Raw genomic sequence first — 22,311 nt, forward strand, 5'->3', positions numbered from 1 at the left:
GCACGGATCATCTATAAAAAGAAAGGTTGAATTAGATGACTTCTGAAAAGCCACTTAAAAATCTATGATACCATTGAACTCTGGTCTTTTGTATACCCTCAAAGCAAATCTGACATCATCTTGGAGACTAAAATACAGGGTAAAAGGTTTCTTTTTACAACTTTCTAAACAAGTTTTGCTACTCCGGCATCAATAACAAACATAAAAAATCAGTTCAGTTCTAAAATTCCAAATAACCCCATCACTTAAAAAACAATTAGTGAAGCCATTCTTAGAGTTATATGGAACCTAGAATAAATCATTCCTTCTCAAAAATAAAATGAGGGTGTGTGTCTATCTAGACGGCTATATCTATATCCATATCTATAAATAAAACTAAAATGAACAATAAGGAGAGTTTTGAAGGGAAAAGAAGTAAAAAAAGTATAAGGTAAATGCTGAGTAGGAGGGAAGAGCCAAGTAGAGGGGAAAGTCTCTTTGCCTTGGGAAAAGCGTTATGTTTAGAAAGTGACAATATGAAATCTAAGTAGAAAAACTAAGCAGATAGTAGGGTTGTTTCTTACCTGCCCATGCAACAATGGTTCAGTTCTTTAAATTAAAGGAGTTTCACTCCAATTCAACATGCCCTAGGAACAGCTCTGGGCAATATGACTATTGCATTCTAGTCTTTCTATGTTTTCTTATTTCTCAACATTTTTGCTGACAATTTAAGTTTGTACTATAAGGAAATAAACTTTTCATATTCGATTTCATTTGTGCACATATTCCATTTAAGATCTCAAAACACTATCTTGTGAAATAACTGAAACTAGAGGATATATTTGTGGGGTCTTAATTTGTGGGGATATAATTGTGAAGTCTTAACCCTTTTCTCTCAACTCATTCTCTTTACTGAGGATCCTCCTAGGAAAATTAAAAAATAAAAATAAACATGAAAAGGAGGTGGGGGAAGAACCCCATGAAAATGATACAAATATATCAGAATACATATAAAATTTGAATTTATAATTAAATGAAACTTTAAAAGTGGTAATAATTTCATTTGAAAGATAAATTTAAAGTAACAGGAGTTTTCTCTTGTCTTGTACTCTCTAGATTTAATACTAGCATATATATTTTTACTGTTACAGATCTATCTTGAACTGGCTTCTAGAGGGATCTGAGAGTAATTGTCTGCAAAAGGGAAGGGAAAGCCCCGTCAGCTATTTTTGGATTGTCAACTGCAAATTAAAACTAACATAACTAGGATTTGTAAAGCATATACTCTCTAATTATGGGAGGTGGACTAAATGAACTCTAAAGTCCCTTCTAGTTTTCTCTATTATCTATATCCTATGATCCTAAACCAATAGCAACTAATGCAAATAGCAGGCATCATTGTAGAAGAAAGAATACTGACTCTGGAGTTAGAGAAATTTGGTTTAAATCCCACTTCTTAACCTTATTATCCACATGGTTATCAATTAAATCACTTAAATTCTCTAGGACTCAGTTTCTCCATTTTTAAAATGAGGGAGTGGGGATTAGGTAGTCCCTAAGGTTCCTTCCCACTCTGATTCTTCGTAAACTTAACAGTATTCATCTATTGCATTACTACAGAAATTTCTATTACTTTTCAAAGATTAGATAATCTGATATTTATTTTGACAAAGGACAAATAGTCTCATGTAGGCAAAAGAGCAATAATTTTGAGATCCCTATTCTAAATTATTATTTAGTAATTACAAAATTTTAAGAAACTAAATGAAACTCTCTATGAATATGTAGGAAGAAATCAAATTTCCCAAATACTTAGGTTCCACTATTACCAAAACTACCAGACAATCAGCATGTGAAAGAAATGACAATATGGAGTGAGTTTACCTTCAAATTCTGATATTGATAATAGTCACGATATTTCGATGCTAATTTTAAAACTTTGTTTTCTTCATTAGTTTCCATAAGATTAAGATAACCAGAATGTGAAGGTTTTGGAGAGCCTGAGGATAACCTAGGAGAAAAAATAACTAATGTTTTAATGCTGCTGATTATGATATAATATTTTTAAAACTCTCCAGATGAACACATGACAGCAAAGATACTGAATTTTAGAACATAAAACATAATTAATATTAATGTGGGCTTAAAGGAATGATAAATAACTTTACATCAACAGTCTTTTTATGGACAAACTGAGATACTTAATGTTAAACTCATACTTTAAGAAAAGTCTTTTGTTTTTGTAAGTTAAAAGCAACCACACCTTTCTGTTTTAACCACAACAGCTACTATTTTCAGTGTGTAAATCAAAATGACAACTTTCAACTGAAGTTGTAAAAAACAAAAATATGGGAATCAATGACAAATTGTTGTTCAGTTGTTTCAGCTGTGTCTGACTCTTTATGACCCCATTTGGGGTGTTCTTGGTAAAGACACTGAAATGGTTTGCCATTTTCTTCTGCAACTCATTTTACAGATGAGAAAACTGAGGCAGATAAGGTTAAGTGACTTGCCCAGGGCCAAACACCTAGTAAGTGTCTTAGGCCACCTTTGAACTTCAGAAGATGAGTCCTCCTGACTTTAGGCTAGCACTCTATCCCACTATGCCACTTAGCTGCCCTCTCTGACAAATTACTACAATGAATGTAAAACATTAACTAGAACTACAATCAGTAATTAGGTAAGTAAAGTATTTGTTACTGATTTTGAATATTTCTTGGCAAATAACGGCTTAATGGAAAATTTTATCTGGTTTCTGCTATCCTCCCCAATCCAATAATAACAATATTTATTATTATTTTATATTATGTGTTAATATAAAGCTCCAATTTAAAAAGGGCTTTAAAGTTTATGAAATGCTTTCTTCACAAAACCCAGTAATTCAAGGCAGGCAATAAAAATGCTATGCTCCTTATTTTGTAGATAAGGAAATGGAGGCTTAGAGAAGTTTAATTATTTCTGCTGTAGTCAAATAGGCAATAAGCATTAGAAACAGATGATGAACCCAGATATCTTCACATTCCAGTGGAGCCACCAACACTGATTTACTTCTAAAGGGGCAGAAAAGGAAGACAATAAAAATACTTATACTGCCCTCTCCTGGTCTGGTACACAGGCCCAGGATTGACTCCAAAAACAGAAATAAGAGAACGAGAATCAAAAACTCTTCCCACTGCTACTTGAAACCAAGTAACAAAAACTATAAATGGCAAGGCAGTGGGAAATATTACTCCAAACATTCTTCCATAGGCCTGGCTAAATAGCACATATATCTTTGCTACCACCAATCTGATTAATTTTATTCTATTTTTGGAGGAAGAGTACATACAAAATAATGCTCATTCTCTCCTCAGACGGCACACAACATTTTGTTTTTTAATTCCTTAATGTAATTGTCTGGCAATGCTGTGTATTATATCTATCTGTGTTTTGTTATTATATCATAGTGTGTATTCGTGTGTTAATTCCCCTGACTAGGCTGTCAGCTCTTTGAACGCAAGGATGATCATAATTTCATCTCTCTCCATAATACTTATTACAATATTCTGAATGCAGCAGTTGCTTGAAAAAATATTTGATGATTTGCTATGTTGAGATGAGCTGGGGATTTTCAAAGCAAGCAATTTTTTTAAAGAGATAGAAAAACAATTGCATTGTTCTTGTTCTAAAAGCTATTTGTGGCTTACAGAGCAACCGACCACAGCAACTCACAATTTCTAATGATCAAGTATTAACTTACCTTTTCCCATAAAATGATTTCCTCATTCCATGTTTTGAACCTTTGAAATGAATTGCAAAAGTCATCAATCTGATAATACTACTTCAGTTTTTTAATTGTTAAAACTAACATACTTCATTCTTTATTCTAAGTGTTATGTAAACAATTTCAGGTTTATTGAATATTTGAAAACTAATATACTTTGTATAATTCATAGCTCAATGAAATATAGTCATGCAACATACCTCCATCTGCCAAAATAAATATAATGGGTTTCTATCAGCAAAGGGAATTCCACTAATGTAAATTACAGCCCTCTAGAATTAAGTGGATAAATCTCAGTGAACTGTTTGAGGCACAGAGAAGAGATATGACTTGACCACTGACACTAAGCCCAGTATTATGTACAATGTAACATGCTATTTCTACTGTAAATACTTGAAGCAAAAGGGAAATATTATACACTTTGTTATTTAAAAGTACCTCGTAATTCTTCCACTTGTTTTAGTAATTTTATGTTCTGTTGAGTAAGATCCTTCATTCCATCAGGGTAATTTCTGCAAAGATGTTGAGCTCTCTCATTTGCTTCTAGTGCCCAGGCATGCTCCCCCAACATTGAGAGAGCATCACAAAAACGATAATGGCCCTGTTATATGAAGACAAATCCTCATTTTTTAAAAAAAATATTCCCATCCATAGTAAAGAAAATAGACAAGAAATCATTATCTTACTTAAGAAAATTGTAAAACACTTGTTTTCAATAGGTGAGTTACATACATTTTTCAAGAAATAAAACTGCTTAATGAATTAAATAAAAAACATGAAAAAAAGGTGGACTGATAAGTAGCATAATTAGTCAATTAAATGTCAAGACATCTACTGGGGTTTGGTCACAAAGAATAGAATTTGGGGAATTCATTTTCAGATTTCTTTTTATATCAAAATGTAACAATAATTGAATTATTGTTCATTTCAAAGAATAGTAAACTATATCTGACTCTGGGTCAAATTGAATGTTACAAGTCACACATAAACTAGAAGAAAAGTTATTCTGTTTTAGGACATTATAGATTGTGTCAATAAAGTAGAATGGCCCTACAAAGAATCTTCTAATTCTCTAAGGATTTTGGGACAGGGGACTCTGCCACACAACACCAGTTCTAAAAATATTACTAATAAATTTAATGACATCGATTCGATCAATTCAACAAGTAATTTAACCAACATTTCTACTACACACATGCTATTGTCCTTAGTTCTAGATGTACAAATACAAAAATGAAAGTTGATCTCCAAAGAGCTCACATCTTTCTTTCCCTCTTCGGCTACATTGTCTGATTTTGGAGTTTCTTCGTATGCGTTGTTTGCTTTGTTATTTTCCTTTTCCTCAGTCATGTTTTTAATCATTTGCTTTAATCGAGTGATCTCCTCCCTCATTGCTAATATTATTTTCATCTCATTTTCCTTGCCTATTTTCCCAACCACCATCCCTACTCCTCTTTTTAGAGCAGAGTAAAGTTTGATCATGGCAACAATTATTCCTAGTATTATTGGCACATAAGAAATCACCCTGTCCATCCTGATCTTTAACCATTGTAGGTTGTCATATAGATTAAGAAATATATATATGTAATCTGGTATCATGACAAAAAAGAATAAATACCACATGTATATGAAGTTCCCCATAAGTGCTAAGTAACCCATGGCCACTACTAGTTTGCTTGCCTTAGTGATTTTTTTTTTAAATCCTTCCCTTCCATCTTGGAGTCAATAATTGGTTCCAAGGCAGAAGAGTGGTAAGGGCTAGGCCATGGGGGTCCAGTGACTTGCTCAGGGTCACACAGCTGGGAAGTGTCTGAGGCCAGATTTGAACCCAGGACCTCCTGTCTCTAGGCCTGGCTCTCCATCCACTGAGCTACCCAGCTGCCCCCTTTGCCATAGTGATTTGAAAAACAAACAAAAAAAAACTCTTTCAAAAGGAAAAATGTGTCTATGCCTTTAAGAGAACGGCCCTCCCTGAGATGAGTGGTGTGTTCTCACTGGTTGCTGGGCAGAGTAGCACTGACTGGAGCACAGTTTCAGAATGGCTACCTCCCACTCCCACACTGACTTGGCAGTTGTGAGTAGGCCTCAACCACCCAGTGCCCACTCACTGTCCTTTCCCTCCCCAAAGTTCAATGTGTAGGTTAGAAAGCGGGTGAAAAGGAAGGAAGGGAGACCCCTGGGAGGACGTCTGAAAGGTCAGTCTGGTGGTGCTGCCCTCTGTCCCCCTGAAAGAAGATGGCGGCCCAGGGAAGCAGGGCCGGTACCAATTTGGACCCCCCACAGCAAGGGAGAATGAGGGGGCATTAGGAGTTTTGCAAACCCTCCTCTGGAAGTAAAATCTCATGCTGGAGGAAGACCAGTGGCGGTGGAATCAGGCCTCTCTTTTGCCAGACTCTTGGAGACCTTCCTCCCAGACCCCCCTGCAGCCACCCCCCTTCGATGGGAGCAGTAGGGTGGGATCAGGGAAGCGTTTGTAAAGCAGGAGTTTGCTAAGCTAAAACACAGATGATGATAGGCAGCCAGCGGAGAGGACCAGCTTGGAGCTGGCTACCCCAATCTAATGCTAAAGAGCCACAACTGTCTACAGGTAGAGCAGCCGCACGGGGGAGCTTTCTGTCTTCAGGACTGGCTCAGCCAGTCCTCCAGGGCAAACCCTCTCAGGCAGCTCAATATCCAGGCCTAGTCCACACAGGTCTTCAGAGAGAGGAACAGGATTCATCCACAGTCAGTGATGGCAAAGGATAAGATTGGGGAAACCCTCAGGATCCTGACGGGTTTCAGATTCCTCAGATAGGAAAGGGGTCTCCCTTCCGTACAGGGCAATTTCCCAGCAGTCTCTGTTCCTAATATTCCAAGGGCCCTTTGCTGTCTCTCCTCCTCCCAGCATTCCATTTGAACTCTGTGTTAAACCTTTCTCTTATACTACTGATGAGGATACATCTTATACACAGAGAGGGAAATGTAAAGTAACTTCTGGGAGCAAAGCACCTATTGGGGTAATGACGCTGGGGCTCAAGAAAGGCTTCGAGTAGGAAGCAGAAACTCAATCCACCTTTGAAGGGAGCCACGGAGCTAAGAGCCAGAACCAAAGGAAGGAGTATACGGCAGACATCGTGTACAAAAATCTACTCAAAGGTATTATGATAAACGGCGAAATGCCAAGTTACATGAACATAAATTATGCATAGGGTAACAAAATAAGTCTGAAATAGTTATGCAATAGCCTAAATGTGTAGGGCTTAAAAAATATCAAGCTGAACAGATTTCTTATTCTACTAGAAGGAATGAGAGGGAATTATGAGCACTAAATTCTTCTGTTTTTTAATCTTATTTAGTCAATTTAGAACATTATTCCTTGGTTACAAGAATCATTTTCTCCCTCCCTCCCCTCCCCCTCCCCTTCCTGTAGCTGACACGCAAGTCCCCTGGGCTTTACATGTGTCCTTGATCAGAGCCTATTTCCATGTTGTTGGTGTTTGTACCAGGATGTTCACTTAGAGTCTACATCCCCAGCCATATCCCCTCGACCCATGCAATCAAGCAGTTGTTTTTCTACTTCCAGTTTTTCCTCTGAATGTGGATAGTGAAGAACTAAATTCTCAAGCAAACAAGGGGTTAGATTAATGACAAAAGATAAAATTGCTCATTTCAATTATGAAAAAATGAAAAGCTTTTGTAAGATAAGCAGGGAAGTGGTTACCTGAGGAAAATATTTTTGTATCAAATATCTCTGATAAAGGTTTGATATTCAAGACAACACAAATATCAAAGACCAAAAACCATTCTCCAGCAGATAACTGATCAAGATAGTTGATAGGATCACAGATCTAGAGTTAGAAGGAATCTCACAGTACCATATAATTCAATCCTTCTCATTTATAGATGAGGAAACTGAGAGTAGGGGAAATGAAGTGACTTCCCAAAGATTACACAGGAAGTGAGCATCAAAGACAGGATTTGAACCCAGCTTCTCAAATAGTACAGCTAGGTTCTCAAAAGGAAAATTGCAAACTATTAACAGTTGTATACAAGAAAGCTCCAAATTAATAATAAATAATACAAATCAAGTTGATTCAAATTAAACTGGTAATTTGGTAAAAATGACAAAAGAAGGTAACAGCTAACATTGGAAATGTTGTAGAGAGACAAGCATGCAAATGTATTGTTGGAGAAGCTGTGAATTATTCAAATCATTTTGTAAAATATTTTGGAATTTTTCAAAGAGAACAACAAAAACAGCAATACACGTTGAGGAACAGATTCCAACGAGGCATGTACTCCAAGGAGGTCAATGGCAAGAATGAAGACCTCATAAACACCAAAATATGTATGAACACAATAGACTGTGTTCTTGACTATACACATTGTAGTATATGAATAAATAGAATGTTACTGTGCTGCAAAAAAAGATGAGACATATAAATGGATCCAAAATGAGCAAGGTCAGGAAAACAATATATAAAATAACTATGAGTGTGAAAGCAGAAAACAAATAGCAACAACATGTAAAACTATGATTTCCAAAAAGGAACCATGAGAAGACATATGTCCCTCCCCATTCAGGAGAAGGGGGGTAGATTATGTGTAGCATTGCATGTGAAGTAGGGGATTAAGGCTGTGGAACACTGAATATGTCAATAGTCTCCTTCCTTTCTGAGGTTCTCTCTACTCCAGTCGACCCTCCATACAACAACTGCTGAATTAATCTTCCTACAGGGTAGGCCTGAACATGTCAGCCCTACCACCGTCCCCTCTCAATAAAATCTAGGGTCTCCCTAACATTCCAGGATCAACTATAAAATCGTCTCGTTAGCCTTTACATACCTCATAATCTTGCCCCTGCTTACCTTTCCAGTCTTAAACTTTACTCTCCTGGTATATACTCTTATGATCATACTGTGAAAATTTCCAGTCTCTGCAAGACTTTTTCACTGACTCTCCCCTATGCCTAGAACATTCTCCTTCTTCTCTACCTTTTGGACTCCTTCAAGCTTCCAGGTACTCCTTAATGGTAGCTTCTTCTCTCTGAGATTTAACTCCAATTTGTTCCATATTTTTCAGTTGTTTGTTAGTGTCCTTCCTGTTGGAATAATGGTTCCTTGAAAAACAAAAACTTGTACAAAAATATTTATAGGAGGCAGCTGTGTAGCTCAGTGGATGGAGAGTCAGGCCTAGAGACAGGAGGTCCTGGGTTCAAATCTGGCCTCAGACACTTCCCAGCTGTGTGACCCTGAGCAAGTCACTTGACCCCCAGGGCCTAGCCCTTACCACTCTTCTGCCTTGGAGCCAATACACAGTATGGATTCTGAGGCAGAAGGAAAGGTTTTAAAAAATAAAAATAAAATATTCATAGCTGCACTCTTTGTGGTGGCCAAAAATTGGAAAATGAGGGGATGCCCTTCGATTGGGGAATGGCTGAACAAATTGTGGTGTCTGTTGGTGATGGAATACTATTTTGCTCAAAGGAATAATAAAGTGGAGGAATTCCATGGAGACTGGAACAACCTCCAGGAAGTGATGCAGAGCGAGAGGAGCAGAACCAGGAGAACATTGTACACAGACGGATACACTGTGGCACAACCAAATGTAATGGACTTTTCTACTAGCAGCAATGCAATGACCCAGGATAATTCATAGGAACTTGTAAGAAAGAATGCTGTCCACATCCAGAGAAAGAACTGTGGAAACGGAAATGCAGTAGAAAAATATGTGATCGATCACGTAAAGTGATTGAGGTTTTGATATTAAGGGATCATGCTATTGCAGAGAGGAAGAACATGGAAATAGGTTTTGAACAATGATACATATATAACCCAGTGAAACTGCTTGTCAGATGGGGGGAGGGGGAGTTTGAATCATGAATCATGTAACCATGAAAAAATATTCTAAATTTAAAAATTAAATTAATTAAATTAAAAGATACATGTATAACCCAGTAGGTTATACATGCTATACAGGTTAGGGAGGGTCATGAATCATATAACTATGGAAAAAATATTCTAAATAAAAAGGGAAAAAATAAAAAGAATAATGGTTCCCTGAAGGAAGTACTGTTTTTGCATTTCTTTGCATCCCTGGTATTTGACACAATACTTGAAACACAGTAAGCCCTTAATACATGCTTGTAGACTGAAATTCTAGATAATTTACTTTTCCAATTCAATGTCATAATTTTGTTCAGCTCTGTCAAATATTCCTTTAATAAAGTGATAACACAAAAACCGAGATTTTAGAAGTATTAAAATATTCATTGTATTGACATGGCCCTATCCCTAGCACAATATTCCTTCAGCTGTATATTACTCTTAATTTCTTTAAAGAACATTTTGCAAATGATCTATAAAAGTATTATTTTGGTATATGGACTCCTAGGGTTTTTTTGCATGTTGTAAGTAGGCTATTTTGAAATATTTTGAAAAGGGATTCCTTTTCTGTTACTGCCTCTTAGGTTGTTAATTATAACAGATTTCGTGGAATTATTTAGCAGCCTGCAATGCTTCAGAATTGTCTCAAAGTTTCGCTACTGATTATCTAAGACTTTCAAAGAAAACCATCTGCAAAAAAGAGAAATCCATATCTCTTTTCTACTTTTTAAATTTCTTTCTTTTCCTTTATTGCTACCACAGGCATTTCTAGAAAGACATCAAATAATAGTGGGGAAAAGAGGCATCTTTTTGCTTTATGCCTGTATTTCCTGGGAAAGCTTCTGGTTTCTCTCAATTGCATGTTATTTTAGATACGTTATTGTAGCCATTATGTGTATGCTTCACATACTTTATTTCATCAGATCCTGCTAAGTGCTGACCAGTAAAAACCAGTTTGATCCTGGCTCTCCATGATGTATTCCAAGTATTACAAGCCTAATAAACACAAATCCTTTTCAGCCTCTTCCTGGAATGATACCATTAGAGTTGTCTCCTACTTCCCTGTCCCTGACCTCATTCTTTAGTAGGGATATAGACAGTCCTATAGATAAAGGGGCAGTCTCCTATTTGTCTTATACTGGCTCTTTACCTCAAATAATATATACTTTTCAATCAGAGCACAGATATCATTTGCCCTACCCCAGACTTCCTGCTGCTCACTGTTAGCATGGAGGCCATATAAGAATATCTCTGTTAGCATCTCTTCTCCTCCCCTTGTAAGTTTGATAAAGCTACCTCTGTGTGCTAATCATTCTTCATAGGGACAGGACTGGACTTTCTTTCTGTTTGTCCTTATGATGTCATTCCTTACAATACAGAAATATTCCATTAAATAAATATACCAAAATTTGTTTAGCCATTCCCTAATTGATGAGTAACTCATTTTGTTTCCATTTTTTTTCTAGCACAAAAAGTGCACAGATATGTTTTTTTCTTCCTTGCATAGAGGAATTTTTTCTTATCAATAACCTTCTGAAATTTATGCCTAATAGTGTAATCTCTGGATCAAAGAGAATGATTATTTTAGTTATTTTATTTACATATAATTCCAAATTGCTTTCCAAAACAGCTAAATTGATTCACAGTTCCACAAAGTTACTGGTGGACCTACCTTCCCACAAGACCTCCAGCACTGAATATGGCCATCTTTTTTTCATCTTTGTCAAGTTGTAGGGTGTGAAGTGAAAGTTCAGGATTATTTTGATATTCATTTGAAAATTTGTATTGGTGATTTGGAGAAGACTTTCATATAGTTAATAGTTTGCAATTTTTTTTGACAACTACTGCTTCATATTTCTGACCACTTATCTATTAAGGAATGGCTATTGTTTATATGTATATATATATATATATATATATATATGCATATGTGTGTAGAGATACATCCATACATATGTAGTCTCTATTTCTTTTATGCAAAACTCTTATTTGAGAAATTTGATACAAATTTTTTTCCCATTCAACCAATTTCCTTCTTAATTCCTAAATGAATTACCTTTGTCTATGTTGAAGTTTTTAATGTAATTAAAATTATCTGTTCTATCTTTTGACTCTGTGGTTAAGAATACACTGCCTAACCATAGCTGGAAAGGTATGTGTGATCTGATTCTCTTCTGCAACTTTTTATAGCATCATCATTAATTTTAAAACAACATATCCACTCTTAAGGCTTAATTCCTGCCAGACTATCTAATTTTCCTAGCAGTTTTATCTAGTGGGGAATTCTTTTGAGATTTATCTAACATTGGGTTACTGATTTCCTTTGTTTTTGATGCTCCCTTATCTAGTTTGTTCCACTGATTTAATTTTCTGGTTTTTAATTAACGAATACCAAATGGTTTTGATGGCTGCTGCTTTATTATAGTTTGAGATAGGAATGTGCGATTCCCTTTTTCATTCGCACCTTGTTCCACTTTTTAGTTTGAATTCAAGATTATTTTTTGAGTTCTGTAAAGTATTAGTTCAATAATTTGATTAGTAACTGTGGTTATACTATAATTTTTATTATATTGGCATGTTCCAGAAATGAGAACTTGATATTCTTCCTGCTATTTAAAGTTGTTCTTTATTTAAGAATTTTATCATTAAATTTATATAGGTTATTTCGTGTACTTTGACAGATTGGTCCCCATATAATTTAAGTATTTTATAATTTAAAATTTTTTTTTGTAATTTGTAATGGAATGGGATTTTCATTCCAATTATTTCTTCATAGTTTGTTGTCATTAGATAATGTTGTTGCTTTTTCTGGACTTACTTTGTGGAACTACTATCTTATTTAGTATCTTTTTTCTTCTACCTACAGAGAAGACTAAAAAAGGATACTTTTAGAGCTGAAATGGAAGAACATTTATTTGGGGAACTAGATATCTTAGGCAAACCTTTAAATTTAGATATATTTAAATTCCATTAGTAGACTCATTTCCATACTTACTTGAAGCCAACTGAGAGAATTAATATGTGTACTGATATAGAATGCAAATTCAATATTTGCAGACTAAAATACCATGCTTTAATTTGTTTTCTCTAAGCAAAGTAAGTAATTAATAGTGGAAATGTTGCGAAACTCTTCACTAACTATCATCATGAGATATAGTTCTTTAAATAGAGAAGTGATTTGATTTCTCTAACAGAGCTCTTTAAGGAGCAAAGTAGGATTCTCTATTAATGATCCAACACTTTCAAGTACCAGGCATTATAATCATCTTTAATTAAAAAAAAAAAACATGACATTTGACTTTTCTTGTCAGAAAAGCAAAAATCAGTCACTCAGAGGTCTTTTCTTTTTCCTTTGGCTGACAAATTAATTGCCTGAACATTGTAATCTACACATTTCATGAGCCTGCTTCCTTTAGATGGTCTCTATTTGGTTTTATCCTTAAAGCATCAAAATAAGTAATATATTTAAGATACTTTAAATCATTTTGGAAATAGACAAGGATATATGAACAATATTTTAGAAATCAATGGGACAAACAGATATAGTAGAATCAATGAGTAAGACAAAAAACTCATAGAGTCAAAATCATCTTCTTTCCATGGCAGTTCTCCAAGATGAACATTCTCCAATACATTGTAGTAACATAGATATAGATAAGTCAGAACACCAGATTTGTTACTAAAGACTCAGGCAGTTGGCCTGACTCAAGGTGGAACTGAATGAGAGCTGAGACTGGCTGCCAATATTTTCCTCTTCCTCCTTCCTTCCCTCTTCCCCTCATCCTGCTCTGAGAAGAGTTCAGGACCAATGTCTATAAGGGGAAGGGGGGAACAACACAGAAGGACAAGGGGCATATTAATATTTCTTATTAGATGCTGAGTCTGAAGCACACCCTCCCTGAGTCGAATAGCAAATGTGCTAGTTTATGTACTATTTAAACTGTTTTTTCTTTTCTATTTCCATTTTTTTTTCATCAAGCCCTACTAGAATTTACGTTAAATGAGAGCTGGATATGACCTTTTCATTACCTTGAAGATTGAAACCAATTTCCTAGAATATAATCGGGCTACATGCAGACATCACAATGGTTCTTATTTTCATTTTCCTAGTCATGAAAAAAAGCTACTAAGATCCTATGGCTTAATCAAATACTAGATTTGATCATTCTTCAGAATAAGTTACTCCTAACACGGAAAGAAATATCTTTTCATAACAAAGTGTTGAGCTCAAAATGACAACACAGACATATTGGAAGAGAACTCCTACTATGAATGATTTTAGTTTGTAGCCCTCTTACAGTATGTAGGAAGTGCTTCATAAATAATTTATAACTCAATGCCATAATCACAAGTGTGAAATCCCCCACCCTCTTTTAGGATTATAACACAGATCATATGAATTATAAACGTTAGCTAGCAAAAATACAGACCATAAGCCTGAAACCCAAAAGTTTCAACCAAGTCCACCACACCCTGTTGCAAAATCTTAAGGAGGTAGAGGGCTGCTCTCAGGTGCAAATACCAGTCAGTACATCTAACTGCTGGCTCCTCGGTGTCAGCAGAAAAAAACATTAGATCCCAACTCTTTACTGAAAAGGTTTTGGAAAGGTCAGTAGTAATAATAGATATAAAGTTACCACCCATAGCGATTCTTTTTTTTTAACACTTGCTGGCTTATTCGACACTTGTGCAATCTCTCTGTGTGAAAAATTCTGTATTCAGTCTATCTTTTATGACGGGATGTCATCAGAAAGGGCTATTTCCTGAGGCTCGGGGTCTCTGGTCTTGATCATGACTAGAGTCCAGCTTTATTGTGAGACTGGCCAACTCTCAATAAACCTAGCATTCAGCTTGGAGACTGCACTGGTATGATAAATTTTCATGACAGCTACTCCCATTCTGTGAGAGAATAATAGAAAATTTAAACACCAAGCCCCAGTAGCAACTACTGAGGGGGAAACGAACAACAACAACAATGTTCAATGTCCCCATAAATGTGTAGGACCCCTGTATCAATTTCAAATCACAAGATCAGGCTCATAATGGATTTTTACCTGACTGAGCAAAACTTTAAAGAATGAATTATGCATCATCTATTTTAATTTTTAAAGTTTTCAGTAAAACTCTGGGAGAAAAAAACAAACGTCTCTGATTAAAAGTAATATAACGGACCATAATAATTATTTACTTAGTACCAATTGAGTATATCTCAAGCGTCTATTTTTAATAACATTTATTAATCATAACATAAAACCCTGCTATAAGGGAGAAAAATAGAGCTAACTTTTTTTTTGGTTAACTTTGCTAATGTAATATTTATTGAGAAAGGAAACAAGACCACACGGCAGGAAGGAAGTGCTAGTCACAAGACCCAACTGCCACTCCCGGCAGGAAGGAAGTGCTAGTCACAAGACCCCTTCCCCCACAAACAGTCAGTCTTGTTTCCTTTCCACACTAATTATAATTTAAAAGATGTAGGGAACTTCTAGAGAGTAAGTAGTTCTATTTTCTACCAATGCACACTGAACAATTTACAGTCTTAGAACACTGACTGTGGGCACTGAATGTGAAGTAAAACACCCTAAGTAGCAGAGTCAATATATGTTAGAGGTGGGGCTTGAATCTAGGTCTTCTTGACTCCAGAACTGGTTTACTACATGCTGCCTCTTCTTGTGTAAGGAAACTAAATCTGTGCAAGCAAGGTGCATGAAGTACCAAAGGGAACAGGAAAGATTTTGGTTAGGAATAGATATTATTAAAATAGTAACCAAAGAAGAACAAAAATTTGTATTTTATGGGTTTTAGCTCACTATCTATAAAATTTCAAATTATAATCATTTCAAAATCTAAGTAAAGCAAAATATCAACAATTATAAAACCCGATTTAAATATCTCTTAGGTGAAGCAAAACTATAATGTGATATACACAAAAATGCATACACACATGTACATATATGTATGTATATATAACATACGGTCAACAGTTTAATTTTTATAAAATGCTCTTGCACAATTTGCTTAATTATTAAAGGAAGCAATATTGAAGAGACTAACCTTTGGCCAGTTGTACTTTAGAATAGTGGCCCTCTTTCCATCACCAAGTGCACACCTAGAAAAAAAGAAGTAAAAAACTTGTTTGATAACATGTTATTGTGAAGTGCAAATTGTATCACACAAAAAGTTTCAGACAAATTGTCTGCTGTATTCTTACTCATTAACAATACTTTCAGCCCTGAAATCATAAGTTTTGATCTTTAGCATAACATAAAAATATCAGTCACATAATTCCCATACACACATATTCTCTCTTTAAACAAAGATATTTTTCTGTTTAATACAACGCTCATGTAAGTATCTTGAGAGATTCTCTCCATATTTCATTTCAACTAAGTTTATTAACCACCAGACAAAGGTTCATAGTACTGCAGTTGTCACTGCAATCCCTCCAACAATTGTACACTTTAATATTTTATCACAATCTGTAACTTTTAAGAGGTCAGGGACTTAATTGTTCTTTTTGTATCCTTAGTACCTTCCTATTGGTGGTTAATAATTTCCCATGAAACAGTATTTGTTGTAGCCTTTTAGTGTGCAATAAAATGAATTCCACAGGTTCTTTCCATGGTCTCCCCATGCACCCAAGAGCTACCTTTCTTTTTAGCTGAAACTTCTTGCTTTCTTCTGGTTACCCACTGCCTAAAACAAGTGAATATTTGTTTTCTCTTACCTTCTAATATTTAGTAATACTTAATTATGTTTTAAAAGTTAGCAAAAACCAATTCAACAACAAAAAAGCAAATAATCTTTTCTGGCTTATAGAAGAGACTTTAGTCACATAAATATCTACATTTGAATTTTCAAGCAGATTTTTCTATGTACCTATTATATATGATTTAGCATAAATATGTGATTGTTTTAGGGATCATAATAAATATCTGGGAATACTTACTTGAATTGACCAGTACGAAGGAAACAAAGAGCTCGGTTACTGTAAAGTAGGTGATTTTCAGGTCTTTAAGAAAAAATACATATATTTTAGTCAAGTATATTATACCTAGAAACAACAAACATACAATGAAATGTGTAAAAAAACCTTCTAAATGCTTTATGTTTGCTGATGACATTTTCTTTCTTTCTTTCTTTTTTTTCCCCAAATCAGCTTTGATCATTGTTTAAACAAAACTAAGAAGATCAGGATTTTCAATTGTGATTAATGAATGTGTAGATACTATTTCTGTTAACAGAAAGAAAGTCAACTTTACAAGAACACATTACATGTTTTCATTATTATTTCCATTCAATTGTAATGATAAGAGAACTATTGAAAAACTTAAAAGTTAAAAAAAAGGGGAAATTCTACATATTCAATACTATTTTTCCATTGATTGTGATAGTATCATTAGAGATGTGGTTGTTCTTGTGAGAAAACAATTGACCCAACAATATAATGTAAAACTTCAGAATACATAAAACCTATAAAAAAGCACTTGTTAAAAGAAAAATGCTTTCTTTCCCCTGATGCCACTATTAGTAATATTCAATAGGCAATTACATTTGTTTAAAGATAATTTTCAATTTCCTATAATAACTTAAATAAATGCATATTCAAAAATTTCATCTTGCAATAATAAGCCCCCTTCTAAACACACTATTAGTGAGAACATGAAATATTATTTTTACTTAGACCTGGTTGTAGAGCCACCTGGTTCTAATGCTGTGTTTCAGAAATAAATAAGGAGGCCTAACCTGAAGAAGGGAAAACACAGGTAAATCACTTGCCCTCCTTTCTTTTCTTCTTTTTAAATAAAATGTTTTATCTGAAACTTACCATTAAACAATACAACAACTAAACTTGTTGAGTAACTATAAACACATAAATTAATTCATTTCAATGAATGAAGCATTTTAATGCCATTTTAGTCATTCTTTTCAACTCACCAATAGGAATTTTGCCCAGTCATTCTCATTTTCTTTTCCTCATATGACTATAGTTATTGTGTACATATTTTTCTGCTGCTTATTTTTTAATTTGTACTGCATTATTTCATACTTGTCTTTCCAGATGTGTTTTTTTCATATGATCAGTCTTAATTGAAATCATAGTATTCCATTACATTAATGTACCATAGTTTAATCATTTGCCTAGTGTTAGACACAAACTATTTCCAATTTTTTACAATCATAATAAATAAGTTAAGAAAACCTTTGAAAAGATAGCTATTTTTTTATGTTTTTGATCATAGTACCAGTATATATTTCCAACAACATTCCTGGTTCAATAATAATAGAAGTAGGGACAATAATAGAAGTAGATCCATAATTTCACTGGTATTGGGAAAAACCAAGTGAGTAAACTTTCTAGCCAATTACAGGCAAGCACTTTCTCTACTAATTAAATTCTTAGAGAGTTGTGAAGAAAGATGACTTGTCCAGATTCAAAGAAACAGTATGTATCAGAGGCAAGACCTGAACTAGTTTTTTTTGTGCCAGAACCAGTTCTCTTTTTATCATGATATGCTTCTTCTCATTATCTTTACAATTAATACAATTAGTTTTGTAAGTTTTATTGCGTATTACCAAAATCAACAATAAAAAATGAAATTATTTCCTTACCATCCATCTTACAGCACCAAATTCTGTTGCTTTTAATTGGTTTTGCCAATTTAAGTTGTTTTAACTTGAATGTCTAATTAGTGCTTATTTTTTCAAGACAGTATAATTAAGATAAATATTTCATTTTTATTTACTTCCATTTTTTCCTAGATTTTTTTTTACCATTTAACTCTCACATCCAGATAAATTCAATGAAATGTATGATGTAAGATAAAATTCAAATCCCTTTTCCACAAAAATGACCACCAATTTTCTCAAAGCATTTGTTAAAAAATGAATTTTTTTCCAATTTTGGTTTCTAAAAGTATGGCATATATTAGTCTTTCTTATACATTTTGGTTGAAATGTTTATATGATCATTTTATTCCATTTCCCTATTTTTTGGACAAAAATTAAATAGTTTTTTTTTTTTTTTATCAAAATTACTTCAAGCTCCATGACTCTTTTTAATAATTAGGTTTAGAAAAAAATTTTAATGAAAAAATACTTTGATGGCAATGTACAAGATGGACTAGAGGGAGAAAAGGTTTGATATAGGAAGGATAATTAATAAATTATTTTTAATTTTTAAAATTTAAGACTTTTATTTTAAAATTTAAAATTTATTTTAAATTAAATATTTTTAAAACTGTTTCAAAATAAATTTTAAAGTTTGGGATTTCAAAGACCCTCTCTAATAGCTTCTCTCTTCAAGTAAAATCCTTAATATCTCTTTCCTGCCTATTTTTCCGAGTATATTTCTTAGAACTTCACTTAGTTATATTATTAAGTCCTTTAATATTTTGAATAGTTTTACTGATAGTATTTTTATCTTCCAAATAATTCAGGAAGATTAAAACTTGTGAATATGAACTAGAGTTAAGAGAGGTTGTATCTCATTCCTTACCCTCTCTCTCCTAGATCCTTTTAACTAAAGCAGAAATCAATAATCTTTCAGATTCACCTAGTCTACATTTTCATTTTCCCTCTTCCTGGGTACAGAGGAACTTCTCTCTATAACTCCAAAAGCTGGTCTTAAACTTATAATTCTTTTAAGATACAAATACCACTTGAAAAGGCAAAAGATAACATTTCAGTTATTTCACAATTTTGCTTACGTTTGCTTGATTGTGGCATTCAAAATCATCTATACTACATGTCATATATTATCAATTCCTCCTCTTGCTGAAATAGCAAAGGAGTAGAGATTTATTCTTTGAAGACAGACCTGTATCCTCATTTGACCTTATATAAAGTTTATGTTCTGTCACTTATCCAAATCATAAAATGTACGTCTTTCAATTTATTCCTCACCGAAATTCAATTGCTCTGGTATAATAGGTGATAGCCGTATCAAACCTCTCTTCTGAGAATTCTTCGTTTCCTCTTGTTTTCATAATTTCACCTTCCTGCAAGCACAAAAGAAAATGTACTCATGAAAATAAATATACAAGTTGAAGAGGGGACATAACACTGTAGAAGAAGGGGAATGTTAACTGTGGATACTTAAGATAATATGGCATAACTTTGGAAGTTTACGTTGAAATAACGTGGAGTGTATTTGTCAGAGGTCCGTGGCTTTCAGAACTCCAGGCAGCCCTCCCGTGGACCACTTCAACTCATTCCAGACAAGGCCCAAGCAGATATTCTAATGAAGGGCAGCCAAGGCATTCAAAAATCCTCCCTAGCACAGCTGGTATGCAAATAAACATCTGGCTCGAACAGACTCCCCAGTAGGCAATTCCGCTGCTTGCTGCTGGGAGAACTTAGTCCCACATGCATGTCCAACTTTTTTCTCTCAAAAAACATGTCTGCTTTTAACATAGATGTCTTCAAAATTATTTTCCAAGTTAATGACATCAACATGTATCTTGGATTTTTACTTTCTTGTATGTATACAAGAGACATACTGGAGACATAAAGACATGACAGAGTTGAAATGAAGGATAGAGCAGAGTCGATTATGCTTGAAATGAAATGCATAGGGGTGGCAATTGTGATATCAGAGAATGCAAAAGCAAAAATAGTCCAGCTGAAAAGGATAATCATGGAAACTATATTTTGCTAAAAGGTACCACAGACAATGAAATAAAATCAAAGAATTTGCAGGAAGTTTCTTTAATAAAGGTTTTATTTCTCAAAGATCTAAAGAAGCTGTTTTCAGAAGAAGCAATCAAAACTATCTATAGTCATATGAAAAAATGCTCTGAATCACTATTGATTAGAGAAATGTAAATTAACACACCTCTGAGGAACCACCTATCAGAAATGACAAATGCTGGAAAGCATGAGGTAAAAAACAGATACATTAATGAAATGAAGCAGAGAACTCGTCTAACCATTCTGGAAGACAATTTGGAACTATGCCAAAAGGCTTATAAAACTGTGAAAAATTTGACTTTTCTATTCAATACAATTCCAAAGAACTCATGAGGAGAAATGCTATTTACCTTGATGAGAATGAGAATCCCTTACCCCTTTAGATATAAGATCCCAGAAATTAGAATCAATCGGTACTAAGCTAAAGAAAGTGATTAATTTCAGGTAATGATTAATTAGTGATTAATAGAATTATAGTAATTATATTTTTAAGGCTATTAAGCAAATTGAATGTAATGTATTTAGCTGTTTTCTCTGTAACTCCCTATTATCTGTTGTTTCTGAAACAAGTCATCATTTTGCAATAGCTGCACACCCTAGGGGTGTGACTCATTTGTGGAAAAGTAAGCAGAAGGGGAAAGCCAGAAGCATGGAAGGCTGGAAGGCCAGAAGGCCATGCCCTCGGAGTATTCTCTCAGATCTCTGATTAGGTGCTCTAAGAGGAACTATCATTATAGTGTATATCCCTTTACCATAGAAGGGATATGCAACTAACTCTCTAGGGCATGTGGTCCAGAGGACTGGGGGTTGGCCTTGGACCTCTTATGACTATGAGGTCATTGTCAGAAAGTGTATCTCCTACGTCTTATATTAGGGTATATAAGTGATGAGAACTCTCATTAAATTGTCTTAGGTGTCTCTCTCAATAAACCTGTGATTGGCTTGGAGTTTGTCTCTCTGTTTCTTTTAGACTGGCTGAAAATTTTTCATTTCAACCTTCAGAGAGAGAACTGATGAACTCTGAATGTAAATGATATATAATTTCCTTTCTGTATTTTTTTGCAATATGGCTAACATGGAAATATATTTGACATGATCTAACATATATAATTGATGATATAGTTTGCCTTCTCAGGTGATAGAGGAGGAGGGTGGGAGAGAGGGCAGAATCTGGAACTCAAAATTTAAAAAGAAAAGAATGCTAAAAAAATAAATTAAAAAACCCCAAATGGAAACAGCAGAGGAAAAATGGGAGAAGAAACAAGTTAGAGACGAGAGATATACAAAGAGAATTAACAGCCTGGAACAAGAGACACAAAGCCTTATCAGAGAACATAACTTGAAAATCAGAATTGATCAAATTACATGAAATTTCAAAAAATAAAAGTCCAATAGTAAAAATGTAAATTCTCTCATAAGCAAAATAACTGACCTAGAAAAAAGATTGAGGGCAGATAGCTTAATAATCATTAGACTACCTGATGAATATTAGACTACCTATGAACAACAACAAAAAAGTCTAGATATCAAATTTCACGAAATCATTATAGAAAACTGCTTGGATATCTTTGAGATTGAGGGCAAACCAAAAATTAAAAAGAATCCTTGAGAAAAAAAATATACTTTGTTACTTGGTGATCTCATAAACTCCCATAGATTAAACTATCATCTCTATGTTGATGATTTTCAAATCTACTTATTCAGCCCTAACCTCTCTGCTGACCTTCAATCTTGAATCTTTAACTTCCCATCCAAACTGGAATCCAGTAAACATATTAAACTCCAAATGTCCAAAAATGAACTCTTACCTTTGCCTGTAAAACCTGCACTCTTCCTAACTTCTATTACCAAAATTGAGAATGGTAGGAGGATGATGCCATCTCTGAATCCTTTCTCTCTCTCTCTTTCCCTCTCTCTCATTGCTACTGCTCTCCCCTCCCTAATTAATCTATTGAAAGGCTTGTCAATATGCTCTCTAGAATAAAATCCTTTTGCTCTTCCAATACTACTACT

The 22,311-nt window shown here is 34.3% G+C and overlaps 1 protein-coding gene across 10 annotated transcripts in view; it reads right to left on the reverse strand.

Annotated features, from left to right (window-relative positions):
• TTC3 (tetratricopeptide repeat domain 3) overlaps nt 1-22,311 on the reverse strand; it is a 193,218-nt gene that overhangs the window by 112,975 nt on the left and 57,932 nt on the right. For all 10 annotated transcript variants that reach the window (XR_008911745.1, XM_056797083.1, XM_056797082.1 and 7 more), the window contains exons 9-14: nt 19,513-19,607; nt 16,556-16,618; nt 15,661-15,715; nt 4,181-4,343; nt 3,719-3,758; nt 1,864-1,990 (exon numbers count right to left, since the gene is read on the reverse strand). Coding sequence is in view for 9 of the 10 variants with exons in the window: in XM_056797083.1 (XP_056653061.1) it covers nt 1,864-1,990; nt 3,719-3,758; nt 4,181-4,343; nt 15,661-15,715; nt 16,556-16,618; nt 19,513-19,607 (543 nt within the window). In the remaining variant the exon portion in view is untranslated. The remainder of the gene's footprint in view (nt 1-1,863; nt 1,991-3,718; nt 3,759-4,180; nt 4,344-15,660; nt 15,716-16,555; nt 16,619-19,512; nt 19,608-22,311) is intronic.

Source organism: Monodelphis domestica, chromosome 4 (genome assembly GCF_027887165.1).
Source record: "Monodelphis domestica isolate mMonDom1 chromosome 4, mMonDom1.pri, whole genome shotgun sequence".
NCBI classification, from domain to species: domain Eukaryota; kingdom Metazoa; phylum Chordata; class Mammalia; order Didelphimorphia; family Didelphidae; genus Monodelphis; species Monodelphis domestica.